General features: G+C 34.9%; 1 protein-coding gene across 1 annotated transcript in view; it reads left to right on the top strand.

Moving 5' to 3' along the window:
* Nucleotides 1-1,107: 1,107 nt before the first annotated feature.
* The window catches only part of SGCG (sarcoglycan, gamma (35kDa dystrophin-associated glycoprotein)), a gene marked incomplete at its 5' end in the record, with an annotated part of 41,915 nt that continues 20,010 nt past the window's right edge, over nucleotides 1,108-23,012 (top strand). Inside the window, 4 exons of the mRNA XM_009072951.1 lie at nucleotides 1,108-1,252; nucleotides 5,303-5,390; nucleotides 16,343-16,462; nucleotides 21,620-21,692. Of these exons, the coding sequence (XP_009071199.1) occupies nucleotides 1,108-1,252; nucleotides 5,303-5,390; nucleotides 16,343-16,462; nucleotides 21,620-21,692 (426 nt within the window). The remainder of the gene's footprint in view (nucleotides 1,253-5,302; nucleotides 5,391-16,342; nucleotides 16,463-21,619; nucleotides 21,693-23,012) is intronic.

Below are 23,012 nucleotides of genomic sequence, written 5' to 3'. Positions count from 1 at the left end.
TAATATTATATGTATAATATTATTAGTCAAAACATATATTTGAAAACAATTTAAGTCTCTTCAAGTTATAATTTTTGTCAGCAGTAACCATAGTTCATTAGGTGAACAGGTTATTGATGTTTCATCAGTGGCCTGTTATGTATCTCTTCTGCTTATGTGGAGAACCTGAAAATTATTGGAGTGGAAATACTTTTTGGATTTACTCCTCCCACCTACTCCTTGTAGTTTGTGGCAGTTGTCTTGAAATATTTTCACATTTGGCCAAGCTGTAAGGCTGCAATTTTTTCTGCCAAGTTATCTGTCACTTTATATGGCAGGAAAAGGGTTGAATCCTTTACAAATTAGCTAAATAACTGTAAAATACCTTGGAGCTGAAGCCTACAAGTCCTCAAATATATAATTACTGAAGTAATTCCTCACTCATTTTTCATATTATCAATTCTGTGATAATCTTGAAAGTAAGAAGAATGAAATAAAATATCAGTTGGAAAGCACAATTGGGCTAAAATCAGGAAGGAATGACTAAGAGAGAATGAGGAAGGTACAAAAAGTGAGAAGCAGGTGATAAAGTACATGATAAGGTGAGAGGCAGAGCCTTGACCTACAATTAGACGCGAAAAAAACTAAACCAATTAATTAAAACTCAAATAAAAAGAAAGAAGTGATTACTGAAAATGGAGGCAAATAAAAATTTATCTTTGACTCTTCAGCGGGCTTAGAAGTATTACATTCTTTTTAACATACATTATTGATAGAATAAACCTTGAGATGTTAATATGAGGCTTGTTTTATGTGAGTACGCGTATGTAAAAGTTTATTGTTCGTGACATTTTTAGAAGGTAGGTATGAAAGCTATTTCAGCACAGCCGATACAAATGCACTTCTTTCGAAGTTGATGACTGTATTCCCTCTCCAAAAAAACCCATAAAATCCCAAGGTTAATAATTTTTCCTTGAAACCTGCAATTTCTCAAGGAAAATAACTTCTGAAAGAAATAAGGGATTCTCAAAACTGTAAATGCATTACTGTGGGTATCTTTATTAATAGACTGGAGGCAGGCAGGTCTGAGAATGTTCAGTTTGTGAAAAAAACAAGAAATAAGTACAGTAATGATAATAAAATATGCATAATTCTTGCATCTTCTCCTCAGACTGGAATGGGACACCTGCGTGTTACAAAAGAAGGCCTTCGACTGGAAGGGGAATCAGAATTCTTATTCCCTCTTTATGCCAAAGAAATCCATTCTAGAGTGGTAAGCAGATAATCTTTCAATAATGCTAAGTAAAATTAATGTACTTCTGAACAGCTGAATTTAGGCAAAGTCCAGGCATCTGCCATGGAATATATATATATGTGAACGTATATGTGTATACGCATATACTTCTGCATACTGTACAAGGTCAATATTTTGGTGCTATATCATAATTAACATATTTCTCTTAGACAGGTGATAGGAAGTAGCTCAAAAAGGAATTATAAAGGTCACTGTATATAAGTAATGTTAAAACGTTAAGAGTGTGTGGAAAGTTTTTCATGATTTTTACTGGGATTATTTTTTTAATGCAGGCCTCCCTATGAAACTTCTTGTTTTGTTTTTTTATCCATTACAGAATATTTCCAATCTCTAAAATTAGTAGATCCCACTGGAAAAGTTACACTATGTTTATATATTTACATATAAAAAGTCTACAAGTTTACATGGAAAGATTTAGGATTTAATCTTGTTTACATAGACAGAAACATTTGTTGTTGTTATTGCTGTTAAGGCAAAAAAGGAATAACATACTTGATCAAAGTAAATATTTATCAAACAGATTAACTTTAAAATGTCACCAAGAATGGGAACAGTATGAAAGATTTGCATGAAAGTACTGGGTTTAGAAAAAGGAAGAAAGGCTCTGAATTGTTTTTTAGTTATCCGGGGGGAACTCTGAAACTTTATCCAGTGAAGTTTTTGCAGAGCAATATCTGGTTTTTGACAACAAAATGAAATTTTTCAAATCTATTGTCCGTAATGCAAACTTTCACAAAACAAAGCCTTGTTTTATGAACATTATCATCAACCAGTGCAACATTTCATTGAATAAAATACTATTCAATGACAATAAAATTCAAATATGGCTTTTTCATTACTGCAAATGTGTAATCATCCAAGAAGAAATAGCCAGCTATGAGACTTTTCTGAACCTAGGGAAAAACTTTGTGTTTGTATTGCTAGAGCAAGAGAAAATGTAAATAAATTTATCAGAACAAAGTTTTAAAATATTTGATTACTAAAGTTTATGCATTGTCAACATATTTTACTTGTATTAAGCCTTTCTTTTTCTGTCTGCAGTAAGTATTTCCAGTATGAGGCGGAGCTCTTAATTAAGACAGTGAAATTCCATTAGTAAAGCTGTATTTCCATTTTGTTTCTCATGCTATATTCTTTTCTGCCTCACAGGCAGTGGGAAAACTATTTATGTGCTTAAATGAATTTCCCTTGAGGTTGTTTATCCAGTAAAACATGTAACTTTTTAAGACCAGCACAGCTAATACTCCAGAACTCCCTCTACCCCCAAATATTATGCAATGTTAAGCTACCATTTGTGGTCTCTTAATATTCCTTTCAGCTCTTAATACATTTAGTACAATATAGGAATAAAGAGGTGTGGCAGCATCTAATATATGCTTAGCTGTCTAATGACCCATTGTGATCATTAGTAGGATGCATTAATTAGAGCCTTCAGGTTACTGCTTGTCGTTGCCATTGATAATTCATCAGAGGTTGTTTGTTTGTTTGTTTCCTTGCTTTTTAAAATATTTGAACTTTTTAGAGACTTAGTTGCCTGTAGCTTGATCTCCTGGGTGCCATCTATATATTTATTCTCATGAAGTTACTTATTTGTTATGTCTTCTTTTTCTAAGTTTGTCTTAGAGAATTGAGCCCCTCACAGCTATCATAGCAGCTTTCTCCCTTGCTTTAATAGTTTTCTCCTTGCAGGCTCCTAACAGCTTTTCTCACCTAATGAGGTCTCCAAAGTGCTAAGAAAATATGTAGCAGGAAATCTACTTGCTGTGCATCATCTCTGGAGGCTATTACAAGTTTATGCCTTCATTATGAGTCCAACACAGAGTTGTGGGCATCTTTGCTAATACGTTTTCATGGAAAGATAAAATATGAGCATTTGTAAATATGTTACTAGATTTTAATTAGTAAAAACCACATATGGGTTTAGAATACAGTTTATTCACACATTTGATATTACAAATTACTAACTTCTGTTTTAAATCAGCCAGTGGCAATCAAATAAATGCAATAAAGATGCCTAGATTTGTGGGTCATTTAGCACATCTGCTTAAATATTCTATATTAACCCAATCTTTGTTGACCTTCCTTTTCCACTTCATACCGACTTGCTACTGTTAATATTCATTCTAACACATGGCTTACTTTTTTCCTAAGACCTTTCATTATTTGTGTTAATTCTATTAGCTGTCAATTTTTCCTGATATAATTTACAAAATGCGATTCATTTATTTTGCTCACTTGGTGAAGTTGTTTTGAGGGAGCCTAACTTCCTACCCTGTAAGATACTATTGGGGTTTTTTTGGAAAAAATGTAAGCTTGACTCCAAACTGTGTATTGCTTCTAACACTGTTACTAAATAAGTGTTTGTAGTAAAATTTATTACATAAAACATGTTCAAAATTCTCAGGTTATGTCATACCCAAGGCATTAAATTATGATGAGCACATGACTTGGGGATGCTAGCCCTTGGATGATCATATCCCTTTAACGCGCTGCATAGACTCTCATGAGTCCAGAGGAAGTGCCAGAAGCCATAGCTGTGAAAGAGACTGATCTTTAAAACATTCCAATAGTAAGAAACTCGTTCATCTAGGAATTAGTATCTGCTCTGAGGGCACAAGCAGGCAGCTTGCTAATACCCTCTCCATATCATGTATTCCCTGATACTTTGGCAACTGAGATCTGCTTAGGCACTCATCAGTTACTGAGTTCTTGTCCTTTAGACACAAATTATGCGTTAATATGAAAGCACCATTACTACAGAAAACTGTCTCCCCACCATTTAAGTCTACCAGTGTATCTACAATTTGGTGATCCAGATGAGTGTGATCAGACTTTCTGTCCCAAGATAATGTTCTGATACTAAAAGTCAAGTAGAGACAGTGGCCACTATGATCCCCCTGAAAATCATCTGCATTTAAACAAAATTCAGGTGTAAATTTAATTATTTTAAATAAAAACTTAAGAAGAACCCATTCTGTGCCTTCCTTACAAAGTTTTAGGATACTTCCAAATGCTCTTTGCCAGGTCTTTTGCCATGAACTGGTTTCGTTACTGCTTGTATATCTATTCTGATGGGCATAGTGGGCAGATAGCCAAGAGTAAACACAATGGGATATTTTGGTGTTGATGAAGTAATTCCACACTGGCTGCAGTCTAAGAATGATATGAAGTTTTGAATTGCCTACCATAGCTAGTCTGGACTGTGGTGAGGTGTGCTTGGGATGAATGAAGATACCAATTACACCTGTTTGGCATACCCTGCCTTCCTTAAGTAGCACAGAATGATGGGTAGGCATGATTGTTCAGCAAATGTCCCAGTTCAAGTCATGATTCAGGGATGTGGACAAGTGGGTGATGCAGTTAATTCCACTGATATACTTCTGTCATCCTTCAGAGTGATGGACTGGGGGACAATTTAATTTAGACTAACAGTCTTATCGTTACTGTCATCTATTAAGGTCAGCATTGATCTCAACAACCTGCTACTTTCTCCACCACTCACTGTCAGAGATTCCTTGCCAGGAGAGTCAGTGCCAGGTGCCAAAATTAAGCTACAGTCTACAAGCTGCATGGTCCATTAAGGAAGCAGTATGCATAAACATGCTTCTCACCAAGTCAATGCAACAGTGTGAATTCACATAGTGGAGTACTCACACTTCCATTAAATGGCTGTCTTCTAGGAGTCTCAATTATGTATTGAAAGGTAGCAAATATAGTATTTAAGTACATTTTCCAAAAGATAAAACATTAGCAGCCTTGTTCATTGGTCCAGTAACACAGATTTTGTTCACCTGAAATATTCCCTATATTTTTTCTAATTTTAAATCTGATACAGTTGAAGTAATCAAAAATACCTGCCCACATAATTTGTTGACATCTGTGGATAGTTATGTAGCTGAAAAGATCTTTTGGTGACTGAGTTGATATCAACACTAGACTAAATTTTTAAATTTGTGAGCAATTCTATTTGTTCTGCCTAACATACCTTTTGCTTTCTGCATATTTCAGGACTCATCACTGCTTCTTCAGTCTACTCACAATGTGACTGTGAATGCTCGCAATTCAAATGGGGAAGTCACAGGCAGGTTAAATGTGGGTAAGTCTAAGTGACTATTCCTTGTTTACTGTTTCAGAAACATAATGAATATTTGTAAGGAGCTTTGAGGATATAAAGCACTAATACATGATTATTTATTACTGTTATGGCCATATTTGAATAGTCCAGTTGCCTCTTAGTAAGTAGCAGCAGTATGTTCTCAATTTCTCAGTTATGCACTAATTCTGTAAATATTTGAAGCACTTCTTTATTGCAGAGTTATGCAAGAAAGGTCTCCGCAGATGTTACTCTTTTTTCTTGTGTAAATATCTATTGATAGTTGCAAATCATTTTCTAAGGATGTTACTCTTTTTTCTTGTGTAAATAAATTTCTTGTGTAAAATGCAACAAGAGAACATGGCTAGAGTCTCTCTTCATTTCCTAGTATTCCAGAGGCAAATACATTTAAGCAGATGTCCTAGTCTCTTCATTTCCTAGTATTCCAGAGGCTAATACATTTAAGCAGATGTAAGTCCTAAAAGATGCAAGTTCAAAAATCAGAACTGTACATCTTTCACTATATTTGGTAGCAGTAAAATACATTGGTTTACTGAGTGATATCAATAGACCTAAACAGATGTAGGTGACAGATTTTGGCAGCAAGAATAAGCAGAGTTTTTTCCTTAAATAATATTTTTAAGGCAAGAATGGCAACAGTATGTGTCAGATACACAGAATTTTTCTTAGCTTTGTTAATATTTTTCAAATTTTATTTGACTTTGGAGAAAAATGTAACAATTTACTAACTCATAGATTCATAGAATCATAGAATTTAAGGGTTGGAATGGACCTTACAGATCATCTGATCCCAACCCCTCCTGCCATAGGCAGGGACACCTCCTCACTGGATCAGGTTGCTCAAGGCAAATAATGCACTTCTGTATTTCAAGCTGAAAACATAAGATATCTTTAGTAGGTTGAACGTGCATTGTTTATCAGGCAATGTTTCTGCATGAACAGTTAAGAAACTTTGTTGGGGAAAAAAATGTCAGCACTTAAGAGTGCTATAGATCAATCGCTTATTTGGACTTTGGCACATGTAATGTAACCGAGGTACATAAATGAGCAGTCTGAGATGTTCACCCATTGTATATCTTTCGTGTTAAAGGGAACTTCAGTGCTGCAAACAGTGTAAAGGATGCGTTTTTCTGAAAGGAAAGGTATTGTAGTTGTTGTGCTGGCCCATGGGCATAGATCTTACCTTAGGAAAATAAAACCTGGCAAAAATAACAACAAATCTTAGACCATTGTTCCTTTTTTTTTCAATTCCCAGCCATGATTTAGTCTTCTTCTGAGAGTCTTAACATAGAGCAATGCAGAAAGTGAGATGGAATGTGCTGTCTTAAATAAATAGAAAGTTAAAAATATCTAGATTGAAGAAAACTTGTAAACGGAAGACATGATAGATGGAGGATTGGTACAAACCTATTGTAGAATATGGACTGTGGTGTTTGGGGAAGAGAATGCTGCTAGATGAAAACTGTCTCATTAGCAGTGACTCATTTATAGCAAGTACCACCCATATTTAGCATTTTCACTTCTTACTGGTAGTTTAATTCTGTTTCCCTGCTTTTCATCACCTTGCTTTTCTGGCTGTATTCCCAGTAATGTGCAGTTCAGTGTATTTTGTACCTTATGATGCTTTGTATCTCTTTAACCTTTTCCTAAGGAAAAGCCAAATTCTTAGTGTTGTCCAGATGAAAAATTGGCTGGCTTAGCAGAGAAGATATATCTGGTTTAGGCAATATATGAAAAAACCAGTGGGAAGGAGCAGAGTGCAGACTGGAAGACCTGCATCTCAAATCTTTTAAAATCTTCACCGTATAAAGGCAATTCAAATTGAACACTGAAGCAGAAAAGTTCTGACAACACCCTGGGTTGCTTTGCAAGGAATACTTAGGTAAGAAGGTGAAAAAATTACTTGAGCCTGGGAAAATCAAGACTACATCAAAAGCAAGTGCTCAAGTGCATTTGCATATTATTTGAAATATTTGATGTTTAAGTAATATCTCTTAGCTGACAATTCTATTTATTGAATTCATTAATAACTGGTCTTATGTGCTGTCTGGTGTAGCTGCTACCATCATAAATACTAACATAAAACATTACTAATATTACATCAAAGTAATTTTCAACTTAAAGAAAAATGGTGAAAACAGTAAAAACCTAATGCTGTAAAGAACTCTGTTCATACCTAAATATATATGGTCAAACAACAGTGACTGGGGTGACAATCTGTGACTGTAAATACATAGCTTGATATTTTTAGCTGTTGTCCTTAGTCACTCATAAAATGTATGCATGTAAGGTGATGCTTCCATATAAGAAGTGTGAAAAATAGGGGTGTGGCTTATTTACTTCATATGCACAAGCCTTTGCTAAAGAGTTAATGTCTTCCACAATTGTCAGCAGGCTGGAATTATGTCTTAAAACTCCAGCCATCTTATAAATGTGAGTAGCTGCAAGTGTGAAGGAGATGTATAGAGAAGTCTGGGATTGTTCCAAAGTTGACAATATAATATAGCATCTCTCATAAAATTATAACAAAAATGCCTTTTAACTCATGTAAATTGTGATTCAAATGATCTGTTAAAATAATTTAATAAGTTACTAAGAATGATTTAAATACCCAGACTTCAATAGAAGTAATTCACAAGAGAGATGCGAAACAAATCTTTACTTGAGGAGTTTCTGTGAAATTCCTCATATAAGGATAACAGACACATATTATGCATTCCCTCATGAATCACAGATCTGCTAAAAGGACGTCAAATGTGAGCAACTTCCAACATGAGCACTCTTGTTTTAAAGTTTCTACATGCCTCTCAGTTCATCTGCATGACATGCCTCTTGGAGTTATCTTGACATTGTAGCTCTTTAAAAAAACATGCTGTAGATGCTGGTTTTGGACTAATTACACTTCTTTCAGAAGCCTCACTGAAAGCAAAGACTTTAAACTGCTTGACAAGAAAAGAGTACTTTCAAAACAATAAGGATCATAGCTAAAAACCACCAAACCAATTCTGTGCTTTACTCTTTTCTTTTTTCACTTCAGGATCCCTTTGGATGACAAAAATGCCCATTTCATTTGAATTACTTTTAAATAATTTAAAACTCATATATGACCAAAGAAACCCATTAAAGCCAAGTAAACAACAGGAAAAAAAAGGCAAAAAAAAGGAAATAGGACCTTTAGTTAAGGAAATAGGGGGAAGTAGTTGCTTTGGTAATATTTCTAGGAGAAATGGGACTTAAAAGGGTATTGACCAACAGAGAATAAGGAAGGAATACAAGCAAGGCATAGTTGTGGGAAGGTATGGGATTTATAGTATAGACAAGGATGTCTAAAGAACAGATGGTAACTATTTTCATTAGAGTAGGTCCTGTCTATAAAATTGTGAGTAAGATTCAGGTGTTGTTATCACAGCTTGCTCATCAACCTTCAAAACTGAAATATCTAGAACTTTCTTTGGTAATTCAAGAAAGCTGCTAATTATCATCTCCAATATTCTTGTTCTTACCACTTCAAAGCTTTATTCAGTCCTAGAATAAAAGAGCAATGTAGCTCCTTTGATTTGTACCTTCAGCCATAATAAAGCAACTTAGTGCAAAAGCTTCTCAAACTTCCTCAAGAATGAGTGATAATAAATACACTATAGATAAAAGAAACATATAGACTATATAGTGAATTATCAAATACTGAAGAGCAACACCAGCATTCAAACAGTAAATTACGTTTCAACCAAGTAAGTATAGGCTTCTATATACAACTTACCAACAGATGAGTATAATACAGTCAACTTTCGCAGTAGCGTTCCAGGGCTGAACAGTAAGAAAGTGAATGAAGAGCAGCATGTTTCCAAGTGTCATTACTGGAAAGTAGGGCCAGTATTTTAAGAGATCTGTTTTCAAGGATCATGTAAGGAGCCTTTGACCTATAGAAGACCCCAAATTCTGCTTGTAATGTGCCGTTTTCAGGAGAAAATTTTAAAAAATTAAGAAAATAAAAAGAAAGAGGTTTTCAAAGTCATGCAAGGTCTGTGAGATGAGATTCCAGTAGAGAGGATTGCTGGTCCTTCTTGTTCAACCACTTAAACCAAGGAATAGTAACATCAGTAGCTCCAGGTCAGGGGTTCAGTTCAAAGTACTTGAGGGAATTTATTCAGATAGTTGGATTTTGAAGCTGTTCTGCATTGTTAAGCATGAAATCAACTGCACTCAGGAAGCATGGGAATATGGTGAAAGTCAAAATGGTTTATGCAGTGTGAAAACAGAATTATAGTCAAACTTCTGCCTAGAGACTATTTCCATGTCTATAACATTAATTTGAACAGCTGTTACAATGAGAGCATTTGTGCTATCCCACCCTGCTTTTTTCAAACAGGAACAACATTCTAAGGAAACAGATCAGTGTCAGTACCGAATATATCACTTTACTAGAAATAATTGCCATGTAGGAACTACTACTTTCCAGTGTCAAATCATGTATGGTTTTCTTATGAGCATTTTAATATTTCATTTCCAGTGATGGTATTTTTTCATCAGAGACATAAGAGGAAGAAAATAGTGTTAAGAAAACAAAACTATCTTAAGAAAACAGTGTTAAGGAAGCATGATGTTTCTAAGAAAAGTTTGATGGTATTTTTACAGGGAAAACCCTGAAGCCAGTTTCATAAACTTGAATTAATTAATGACATTGTAAAATCATTTAGCTTTTCCTTCTTTATTTTTCCCAGAAGTCTTTCATTAAGAACTCCATTTTTTTCCCAAATAAATTCTTTCTTATCTTTAAGATAAAAGCCAGAACATATTTCTTGAAGATTTTTGTCTACTGGAAGATGATTATTTGCACAACTTTAATTGGTGTCCAGCTGGGTTATAAGAAGGGAAGATACAACATAGGAGGAATTAATAGAAAGATAAATTTGAAACTTCATTGAAGTATTTTTGAGGTGATTAAGTCTTCCTGTGATCAAGAATTTACAATATTTGTTCCAATGGGATAAAAGTAGGGATTTTTACTTCCAAAAGCATAAAAATTTTATCTTCCAATGAATCTGATCATATCAGGACATACATGCTAGTTTTAGTTCAAAGTAAAGTTTAGTTGTTGCAGATAAGGCAAAATTCAGAGAATGACAGGTAGCTGCTAAAACATCCTACAGACTTTTTAACCAATCCTCTATTCTAATTTCCTGGTTTAATCCATGGCAGATGTGTTCCTGTCCTATATTAAATGCATATGCTTTTAGTCTTTTGTGAGACCCTTGTGTATTTAAATGGCTATAATATCGAAAAGAATCAAAACAAATAGCAGGAAAAAAGTAAGTAATTTTAAAGATGCATTTAAATTAAAGCTTGCTAAGCATATCACCATGAAAACTTGTTCGTGAAAAAAAGTAATTTGGTCATTACAACTACAGTTTAATATTTAGACTCAAATGAAAATTCTCCTTGTCTGCAAAAAAAATACCATTGACTTCTGTGTGCCATGTATAGTATAGTGCTTACCGTAGCAAGATGTTCTCAGCTTTCAGTCTCAGTAAATGTGGAATCCCAAACTTTCAAATCCAATGGCAGTCAGCGGTGAAGAAAGGACCTAGATCTCTTTGCAGCAGGTCTGCAGAAGACACCCCTGTCCTGATAGACTGCTTCAACATGTATCTGCAGTGTACCCTTGTGGCAGTGAGGTCTAATAGCACAGGGGGCTGCATCATTCCACACCTGGGAGACTGCATCTGGAATACTCTGTTAAGCCCTCTACAGTATGACAGAGCTGTGAGCCAACCGAGGAGACACACAGGGAGCTGTTAAGATGATCAGGGAGTGAAAGGACATGAAGTATGAGAGTCTGAAGAAGTGTTTGTTTAACCTGCAGAAAAGAAAGCTTAAAGGGGGCTTCTAACTTCTGCCTGATACTAGGAGAGCTAGAATCATTAAGGAAAAGACCTCCAAGATCATCAAGTCCAACCTTCAACTTAATATCACCATGCCAACTAAAACATATCACAGTGTCACATCTACTCATTTTTTGAACACTTCCAGTGATGATGACTCCACCACTTCCCTAGGCAACCTGTACCAATACTTAACCACTCTTCTAGTGAAGAAATTTTTCCTAATGCCCAACCTGAACATCCCTTGGTGCAATTTGTGCTATACTGTTAGTATGAAGCCAGACTCTCCTCCAAGGGAACAGCAAAAGGGCATAAGGCAATGATCATGGGTTGCAAAATGCAATTAGATAGAAGGGGCAGGGGAGAAATACCACTGTTAGAATGGTCAGCCATGGGAACTGATTACCCAGGGAGGCTGTTAAATCTCCTTCCTCAGATGTATTAAAATTTCACCTGGACATGACCCTGAGCACCTCTATCTAACTTCCAAACAAGCTGACCCTGATGTGATTAGGAGGTAGGACCAGGTGAGCTCCACAGGTGACCTCTGACTTGCATTCTTCTGTGATTCCATCTTGCCCAGTCTTCAGCTGACACTCTGGAAGGGCTCTGGTTGTTTACAAACCCCATGTCAGACTTTCTAGTCTGATGTAGGAATCCTAGTACTCTAGGGCATCTAAAATAAGGTGAAGGCCAGGCAGAGAACAGGGAAGTACATATAATGGCACTAGACAGCTATGATCCTCTCACATTGTCCTCTGACCAGATCAAGTAGGCATGCTTAGAATACTCCTGAAACACAGTGCAGGAGTTGAACATATTTTTTAAAAAAAAGAAAGAATATCCATTATACACGAGATAGAGTGGTTAAAGTATTCACTCAGGATGAGAGACAGATCAGCCGGCCTCTCTGTATACAAGGTTTCAAATTATCATGCCTCATCTCCTTTAATACTTTCCTTTTCACCTTATCTGTCAGTGGACTGTGTGTTTCACCTTTTCCTGTTGAAGTTATTCATCATTCTGGATTCATTAGGCCTGAGAGAAAAGGTGACACCATAGCCTTTTTGCCAAGTAGCTGTGTAAGAAACATAATCTCCTGTTCCTGCCATGCTTTCTGTGTGCAATAACCCATTTTACTGTGAAATATTTCAGGGGTTTATTGTTTATATGTTTAAATAGAGTGTTTTATAAGGTTAATGCCTAGATGAATAAAGACACTGAGTTAGCTAAATCGCACTGAGAGTGGAAAGTACTATCACCTAAATACCTAGTACTAGTTGGGTGACCAGAGTCTGCACGATCAGTGTCTGCAACCAGCATTCAAAACCATTTTTTAAGACCTCTAGTCTTGTGTTCAATCAAAGAGAACAACAAAGTATAAGCAGTGCTGACAGTAAGGCATTCTTGCTTTGATCTGAAAGGGCATCATTGTTTGATTCATTGCATGAAAGGAGAACTGAGAGAAAAAGAGGAAACAGGAGCAGCAAGTGATCTATTAATGTATTAGAGTTGTTTTTCAAGGTGATGAGAGATATATGATACAGACATAAAATGCATATATGCAATATGCAGCATATTCTCTGTAATAATGCCTTTGTTCTAATAAAAGACCAGCAAGTACTTCTATACCATTACATATGAAAATATGACTAATTTTATGGTTCTGAAAGTAATGACTTTACATTTATTGGTATTGTATTGTATTACTTGTGGAATGAGTACTGAATCTGTAGGAGTATTCCATTTTTAATACACTTTTAGTGAGATCTTATTTTAAGTAAGGTGCTTTAATTTAATAAAAATTAACTGAAAAAATGAAATTGCACAGCAATACCCCAGAGCACTCAGGATTTTGGTTTATAATCAACACTTCAGTGATTTTAGGTGGTAGGAGGAGAGCAAAGCATACAGAGTAGCTGACAGCCATAGGTTATCCGAAATGATGGACAAGAAAAGAGAGATGATTGAAAATAAAAGATCTAAATGAAATAAACTCAGTGTTGGAAAGCCTTTTCTTGTGCAAGATCTAAAGACATACTGAAAGCGCTTAGTACTTGGCAGAACTAACTGTCTTTGAAGAGTCTGCATACTGACAACATGCAGGCAGACTCTTCAAATTTCAAACTCTCCAAATTTCATTGGCACGGAGCATTTTTGGATATGTATTTTGTGGCTAGCCCAATTTTTGACAGAAGATCCATTGCTGTCTATATATGTATTGGCCTGGAATTCAAAGACTGGGTAGCAGTAGAAGGCAATTTATTTAAATGCTTTTCAACTGAAATGGGCTCATAGAAAAAAGGACCTTTCTTCCCTAGGTGAGTCAAGAGTGTGGAGGTGAAATGAAAGGGAAGACTGTTCAGCAGTATGTCAGTTGTCTTTGGAAGAATTTTTGGTAATTTAAAGCAACGTCCTCAGTGTCAAGATGTTTGTGATGTGATGATCATATGCAAGGTCTACTTCAGGGCTGCAAGTAATGGAGGAAGTGTAAAGAAACAATGGGCAGTAATCAGCCTGATTAGCGAGGATAACCCATTGACCTGGAAATTCCTGTGACACATCTGGCATCAAGTAGAAAACAAATGTTTTCTGTAACCTGCTTTGAGTCAGGCTGCATTTTTAGTTGTAGGATTTTATCAACAAATATGATTATATAGTATTAGTTGACTTACATGTAGTTAATATACTAGTGTGGTAAACAAAACGCATTTAGGCATTAGGAGATTAGAGTTTCAGATATTGAATTTGGCAGTGGTTTATGAGCTGAAAATTAATCTCCCTGGGATCGCAATACAATTAGTGTTATTGCAATATAGCTAGTGCATGTGTATTGTGGAATACAACTAGGAGAAATTAATGGTTGCTTTTTGTTACATAAATTTATTCCCATTTATTTAAATGCCTGTTATTCCTTTTTGTATCTTGTTTCACGTATACTGAAATGTCTCATCTCTTGCATGAATAAAATATATGCTTGATAATGGTTTAACCTAGCATTCCCTTTAAAGATTCAAAATACATCAACTCTTATCCACACCACTCTCTGATAATTAAATTATCTATCGGGCAATCCTTGTTCGACTTTACTGGGGCATATGTGATGAGGAAACTGTGGATTCTTGTTAAAGATTTATTCAAGTGCACAAGGGCCATGATCAAAGATGAGAGAAATCTCGATAAAAACCCAACACGAGCAAAGCCATGAGTGGTAGTTTCAGAGCCAAGTTAAAGCTTCTTTGGAAAGTATATAATGTGCAGTGAGTTCTCTCAGTGCTTACAGAGCTTTTCCTTAATTAAGCCTAACTTTAAAAGTCATGGGGTTGGATGAATGGGAAGTATGAGGAAACAGCCACTGCAGCACCAATAGAGTTGATAACACCCAGTTTACTCAGGCTTTTGATTTGTTTGAATACACAGGGATCTAGCGACACTACATAAGTAGCCAGTTTCATAACTGATACAGGGCACTAACAGGAACAGTCATAGAATTGTAAAATGGCCTGGGTTGGAAAGCACCTTAAATAAAACAACAAAGATTTTCTGAGGAAGCATGACCCTTGCTTCACCTACCCAGAACTGCTTCTTTTGCTGTAAAATAAGAAATAAATTGCTGTTTAATGCCTTTTCACTGGTTCAAGATATTTTCTGTTCTCAATTTTTGCAACATACTTCTCAGAAATAAAGTCATGTGCTTGAGTAGCTTTAAAGAAGAACCGAATTGAAGTCCATAAGGTTGTGCCTAGGTGTACACGAGCAACAGAGCATAACATAATGCAGAGTTCTGCCCTCTATCCATTTTCAAGGAGAATCAGTATTGGGTTTTATGCCTTAAAATTGTTGCCCTGGTTTAGGACATTATGGCTTCTATAACCCTTTCTGTGCTTGGTGGGCAAATAAAAGCAATACTTTTCATCTGCTGAGTGAAACAATAAGAAATTTGTATGGAACCTCATGGAATGAGTCTTGCATCAGCTATCATGCAGATTTCATGAAATACCTGCATGTCTTTCTTAGCAGTATCAATCACCTGTCACCTAATGCTATTTTAACATAAGATCTAAAAGCAAAAATAATAATTCCTATTTCTTTTGAGAATTACTGCCTGGAATATATAGAACATTTATTTAGTAGGCATGGTAAGACAGATTCTTAATGGGAAGGAAGCAGTTCAGTGCCTCTCGGTCTCATGGATAGTCTGTGAAATACCTTTACTAAAAATTGCTGAAAAGGAGTCTTAACTGCTTTCACCATTCTATGTAATTCTAATTCTGAATATGGATTTAGATAACTCTATCAAATAGATATTCAAAGTTATGTGATGTGAACTTTTAATTGATAAGGCTGTAAGGAAAGGGAATATCAAGGGTTAGATTTTTACCCACTTAGCAAGCCGGTCACGTAGAACAGAATGTTTTAGTGAATTTAGGATCTGGAAAAATGCAAAGACTCTCTTGCACACAATAATTTTAATTTTTGGAGTACCAGATTCAGTTGCAAATGCTCTTGTATCTTCTTGAAACTCTTTGAAGTACATGATCAGTAGCATTTGTTAGATATGTGGAGCTAAACCAGCATTTGTTATGAAGAGCTGAGGGTCCTGCTCTTGCTTGGCATGTTTGTAGCTTTTAAGCATTGGAGCCACCCTAATCAAAAGGGATGATGTTGCAAAGACTTCAATAATTAGTTTCTATGTTTCAAAAATAAAGAAAATAAAAATGATAACTCATACTGATCAACGCAGTTTCAACACCAAGAACGCAAATGCTTTGTCTTGATCCATTTGTGAGGGATTTCCTAAATTCCCTGGTAACCTAACTTTAAAGCATGACTCCAGGCACAGTTTTGAGCAACAAATTAGATCATGTAAATAGACTTAGCCAATTTCAGTAGTTGCAGGGCCACTATCCTTAGAATATCTGGGTGCTTCAGTATCTTTAATGCACTTAAATGAGTCACTAAGTTATTAAGACATCAATTAAAATTATTAGCAATTTGTGTAGAAAATTGAATAAAGCTATTGTAATTATTCCATTATTCTACTGTGTTTTACAGGTCCTAAAATGGTAGAATTCCACAGTCAGCAATTTCAGATCAACTCAAAGGATGGAAAGCCACTTTTTACAGTGGATGAAAATGAGGTTGTAATTGGCACAGACAAGCTTCGAGTCACAGGTTTGTAGTGGTTTAAGAAATTCCCAAAGAATACTCACAAAAAAAGCACAATAAAAATGGCATTTTTAAATACACCATTGTATGTGAACACAAGTTCTGGTTTTGCTTCATTAGGAAAAAGAAATATGAAGTCATTCTGACTTTTTCAATAAATGATCAGTAAGAACTTTAAACAACAAAATAGTTTTATATAAATATATAAATATGTCTGTAGGTGTGTATTCTATTTTAAAGCCATTAGTGGTTGGAACTGTACTGGTGCATCTGTTTCTGAATTATTTAATGTTCCCAGTGCATACTGTTAACTGAGGCTGAAAGAAGAAATATGAAGTCATTCTGACTTTTTCAATAAATGATCAGTAAGAACTTTAAACAACAAAATAGTTTTATATAAATATATAAATATGTCTGTAGGTGTGTATTCTATTTTAAAGCCATTAGTGGTTGGAACTGTACTGGTGCATCTGTTTCTGAATTATTTAATGTTCCCAGTGCATACTGTTAACTGAGGCTGAAAGTATTTATTCTCTGGTGCATCTGTTTCTGAATTATTTATTGTTCCCAATGCATACTGTTAACTGAGGCTGAAAATATTCTAGATATTCCAGTCTGAGTTGTAATGCATTTGATTTGTGAAAACTTTAGTCTCTCTCTGATATTTTTATATGATTTTATCTTTCAAAGTGAAAGCCACTGTATTTTTGCTCTGCGTGCAGCACATATGTCACAGGATGATATTTGTAGTATATTTTAAATGTCATCTGTCAAAGACAAGTTTGTCTTAGGCTGTTTCTGCAAATCACTCAAGTACTCATTTACAAAGTGATATGTCAAAGTTATCACATAAAAAATATTTCCTTTCATATGACCTGATAAAGTTAACCTTCATTTTGTAGGTGCAAGGTTGCATTAAAATAGATATATCAAGGGGTGACTTCTCTTTAAGCAGAAGAGTCCATCAAAGGAAATATTGAAATTATTCTGTAACTTGTTTTAAATTATATTTTAATATGTTTTATCTGATTGCAACTATCATGTTTGACTTTTGCTAATTATTGGTCCTCTGAAATCTTGAGGTCTTAATTTGAATGGGTAGATTCATGTTATTTCCCTGTGCAAAACTATAGATATGGTAGTAACTACATGATTAGTGTTTCAAAGCCAAAGTTAAGTTATAATAATTGTGTTAATAAATTTTGTTTATGCCTGAGGGTCTTATCTTAAGTTTTTTTACTTTTTAAGCTAATTGAAATTACAACTTTGTTTAACCAGGAAACCATATCAAATAATTATTGTTTGCCCAAGGGATGCTAAACTTTAATAGAAAAGCATGTTTAACAAAGATATGAAAAACTGCATAATTGTTAACTGATTTGGAAAAGGTCTATCTCTGCTCAAAGTAAGTAAAAATCATTCATACACAAGTTGAAATTGTTATGCTGAAGCATGTATTCTGACTCATCCAATATTAATCTTTACACTGCTTTGATAATTATTTACTTCAGCAGATATTGTAGCAAGATGCATTGGCTGTTTCTTTTTTATGCCCTAGTAAAATTCAAAAGCAAATACATTAAAGAACTGAGATTATTTCAGTGTAAAATTAATAAAAGTAAGAGGAGATTCATGCCTTCTTTGCTTCAAATTAATTTATTAAAATTGTGATTTAAATGATATTATTAGCATGAAGGATAAATTATTGTGATTTAAATGATACTATTAGCATGAAGGATAAATTAGTAATACTTTGCATACTGAGATAATTTTTAGACATTTTAGATAGAGAAAAAGATCAATGTGAAATAAATTTTGAAAAGTTCATACCATAAGAAACAGATGACCCTGTGCTTAAAATGCACAAAGAACATTTTGCAGTTTTTATGTACAATATAGTGAAGTATTTGAGTGTATTTCTCCTCATTTATTTGAATTATGAAAAGCTCAGTAACAATTTCTAAGAAAACCTGACAGTTATCAACTAAAATATAATATAGCAGAGAGCAAATGTCCATGATTTATGATATTTCAGCACAAAGGAAAAAGTCTAAAAATAAGCTAATCCAACCCAACACCTCAGGAATTGTCATTTTCCAACAATTTTGTGTGTTTCACCTCATGCTATTTCAGTCAGATATTTTCTAGCCCATGTGGTAGAATATAGTATCAGCAGACTGTCTCTGTTCTCCTAAGAAGAACAAACACCCAGAGAAAGCCATGGCCAGCAAAGTGCCTCAAATACCCCAGAGGGTCATTGACAGGTCTTGATGCCCATGTTCAGACAGCTGAAGTGAACCTCCAGTCAACACAACCTGTGCAGCCTGGAGTGTGAAGGAAACATCTAGACCTGCCATGTGGAGAGCTCTTGTGCCAACCAAATGCAGTAATCTGCTTTAGGGTGAGCTCAACGGCTCGTTCATCGCTGTTGAACACGGTGGATAGTGGCTGAGTTCACATGCTAAAACATTGTTATCCAGCTGTGTGTGAAACACCTTAAGGTATGTGAGACACCACATGATATCGCTTTGTCTACAAGAGACGCTTCCTTTGATCATTGCAGCTGGAGGCCAGACAGGATATACAATGGTATTTTAGATGACAATATGTACATATGATTAGGCAACTAAATTCTGCCTCTAGCTCATCTACATCTCAGACACTGAAGTGTATGAAACTGAAGCTCAGCTTAGCCCTTTATGTCAATTACTGCTGCCTGAAGGAGCATGTACTCCAATGACATCATCTTTAGTATTATTTCACCTGCACCTTTTGCATACATCTATTATGTTGCTATGGAGGTACTGAACATCAGCATTTCATTCTGATAAGGTTATATACATTCAGTTGGCATTGGTAACAGTGAAACCCACCTTGAAACAGTATATGGGCTGGCAAAGACCCAGTTGCTTTATAACTAAGTATATGGTCATGGCAGACTCATAGAGCCATTGAATCGTTAGAGTTAGAAAGGACCTTTAGGGTTGAGTCCAGCTATTAATGTAACACTGCTATTTTCACCGCTAAACCATGTCCCCAAGTGCCATATCTACATATATGGGATTTTTTTTTTGAAGAAAAGGTGGCAGGGCAGAGGGGATCAGTATCTTTATGGAGAATCACATCACCCTCCCCCCAGTTTACTACTCATCCTTTTGCTTGCTTCTTTTTTAAAAAAATCTCCTAAAGTATTTGCTGAGTATTGTCTGTGATTTTCTAGTGCTCTGTTCTATGCAAAAGTTTTCAGTTTGCGTAGCTAACAACGAACTGCAATGTGAAGATGTGGGTTTAATTTAAACACTTCTGCTCAGAAAGGTAAGTTAAGTAGGAGGCAATTTGAGGGTATGAGTAAACATTCTGTTAGACTTTGAAGAGGCAAATGGTCCTTGCTTGATTGGGTGCGTGGGCTGTTAATGAATCTTGCTGGCTTCAGTCCTCTCATTGAGAAAATTGATATCTTGTTCTTGTGTGTTTTAGGATTAAATTGCATTATATTAATAAACACTAGTCTATAAAATAGTGAATATAGCAATAGTCATATCATAACTACTCTTCTTTCTTTGCAGTTTAAAAGACAAAGTAGGAAATTAAGACGAGAAATCAATTCAGGGCCATTTTCCAAAAAAAAAAAAATTTGCCCTGAGGTGGTTTTTTTTTTATTAGTCATACTGTTCAAACTCAATGCTGTTTGATGAAGAAATTTTTCTCACAGAAAGGGAAGGTTTTACTCTTGCTTAGAAGTGACAGCTCTATAATATGGAAATAAGCCTTTTGATTCCTTCTCATAACACACCCACAACCCCCTTTCTAGAGCATTATCACTGATTTTTCCTGTTGGCTTTCTTCCATTAGCCCCTATTTCCATGCAAGTGATGCTATCTCTGTTACCACTTACCTGTCCTTATAAAACCACAGAATCACAGCATCATTTAGGTTGGAAAAAACCTTGAGGATCTTTGAGTCCAACCCAGTACTGCCAAGTCCACCACTAAACCATGTCCCCAAGGGCCACATCTACAATTCTGACAGATCAGCATATCCCTACAAGACATCGTAGTTGTACCAAATCAGCATTTTCTGATAAATATTTTTAATTCCTTAAGGTGTGGGGTTGGGTTTTTTTAATCATCTTCATTGTGTAAGGTTGCAACCTTATAACACCCACCAAATCAAATACAAGAACAGGAGAATAATTAAGTATGTCCCTCCACACATTAGGTTTTATCTTGCAGAATAATCTTAATGTTAATGAAGAAGGGTTAAAGCTCTGTCTGAATTAATGAATTTAAATTTTCCAGTGTTAGATTCATACCAGTTAGCAGTTTCCAGAAAGATTAATCTATTTAAATTGATGATGAGGATATCAACAGCTAAATAAAATTTAAACAGAAGCATAGTAAATTGATGATTTCTCAAAGTGGTAAAGTGATTTAATATGGTAATTCTTATATTTTGTGTACTCTTCCATCCAAGCTAGGAAGATTTCATTCTAAGGAATCATGATATCAGCTAGAGTTCTTCTCAAAAACCAGAACATTTCATGCTTTTTTCGGGCATCCTGAGAACTTTCCCCCAGACCCCATGAAGTGGTAGTCTTCCTGTCAGTGGTCTCAGCAATGTATTAATTGTAAATGGTTTCTCTTGATTTTACTTTTTTTTTCTTTTACCATGTCCTCTGTGGTTGCCTTCACTGATTTTTATGAGCTTTTTCCCTTTATACACAATTTAATACCATCTAATACCACATCTATACTATCTACACCATACTTTCTAATCGTCCATTGCCATTCTCTGTCTAGACAGATTCCAAAGCTCTAATTTAGGGCTTTGTGCAGCCCAGGATTTGTTGTGGAGGGTAGCTGCATTCTATTTTCCTGTCCCAGGTAGTTTAAAATTTCACTGTCTCCAGACTTTTCAGATTTGATCTTAAAAATTTACAGCTGTACTTTTACATTACCTGTGTATTGTGGGTTTTCAGTTAATACTGCAATGGTAATAATGTAGCTATATTTTAATTATCTTATAATTTTTAATATGTGTTACCTTAATTTCTGATATCAAAATGGACATATAAATAACTGTTGCTTTTTTGCTTTTTTTTTTTTTTTTTTTTTACATTCAAACCATTACATTATAGTATTTTTATTCCCTTTTTTTTTTCAGGGCCTGAAGGAGCACTTTTTGAACACTCTGTAGAAACACCACTTGTGAAAGCAGAAGCTTTTAAACAACTTAGGTAAGAATTTATACATAAAACATAAATCTAATAAACAAATGTTATTTGCTAGAGATAGTCACCTTTTTTGAATGCAGATTTACTAACAATTTTCTTTTATGCTTTACATGACAAATTACTGTTTTGAATGAAAATTATACATTGTTCTGCAATTTTGAAATGAATTGTGAATTATTTATTGTTGATGGGGAATATTTAAAGCTACCATGGAAAGGTTTTCAGTAAACTTCTGTTGTTCAGTTTTGAAATACAGAAATCTGACTTTTTCTACTATGTTACAGTATAAGTTGCGTATTTGCAGATCATCAACCTGCAATTAGTCAAGATTTTTAGAAAGTAGTATCAGTCTGAGGAAGCAGGCTAAGAAGAAAAAATTGGAAATGTGCAAAGCTCTGTATGACTAAAGACCAGTTTGGGCGGAACAAATCATTATTAAGTACTTTGTATGTTTCAGAGCACCTTAATTCTGGGATAGCATTTCTTTGTGCATTATTCTATGTAATTTTCAGTGTCCCAAATTAGTTCATAATATGCTGGTTATGATGAGGTAATAAACTCAAATTATATTCTCTTCGTGAACATGTTGTGTCTCATTTTATAAGCCAGTTCAAAGGAAGATTTGAAATGAAAGAGGATCTCTGTAACAATTACATTTCTGTCCTTTTATACCTTGGCAGTTTGCTACTTTCTGTCATAATTTCTCTTCTTAGTTTTCTTCTGCAATATGGATAACTACTAGAGAGCCGTGGAAGATGATTAAAGCTTTCAAAAACACATCTGTATCTTGGTGATTGAATTTTCAAATTGAGAATGGCAAATGAGAGGGAGACTATTAAGATACTTATTTTGCTTTTCTCCATTATATTTAGGATTTACTTGCAGTAAGATACCTGGTCCTTGCATTTGAAGACAGTATGAACTCAAGACATTATTTTTTATATGTCAATATCTACTTTCAAATATGTGTTCCTTCTATTATGGTAGAATTTGGATGTGACAGACTGAACAATATGTAGGATTCTGCATTGTAAGTGTACATTGTCTGATTTTGTAGGGAGTGGATTCACTATGTTGTAAATTTGTCATTTTCTGTGATTATCTCAATTTTGATAAAGTAGGAAATCAAATTTTATAATTACAATGTCAAGAAGCTCTCTGCAAACTTTAATTGGACACATAACCATTAATTTCTGTGGTTCTTACTTTGATTCCAATGCAACAGCAATTAATATTTTAATAGACTTAAAGCTAATAGTTATATTCTATATCTGTTATGCTGTTACAGTTTTAAGTTCTTATTTGCACTTCGTTTAACAACTG

Source organism: Acanthisitta chloris, unplaced genomic scaffold, assembly GCF_000695815.1.
Source record: "Acanthisitta chloris isolate BGI_N310 unplaced genomic scaffold, ASM69581v1 scaffold4684, whole genome shotgun sequence".
Taxonomy (NCBI): domain Eukaryota; kingdom Metazoa; phylum Chordata; class Aves; order Passeriformes; family Acanthisittidae; genus Acanthisitta; species Acanthisitta chloris.
Note: the sequence above shows the minus strand (reverse complement) of the source record. Positions and strands in the feature narration are given on the sequence as shown.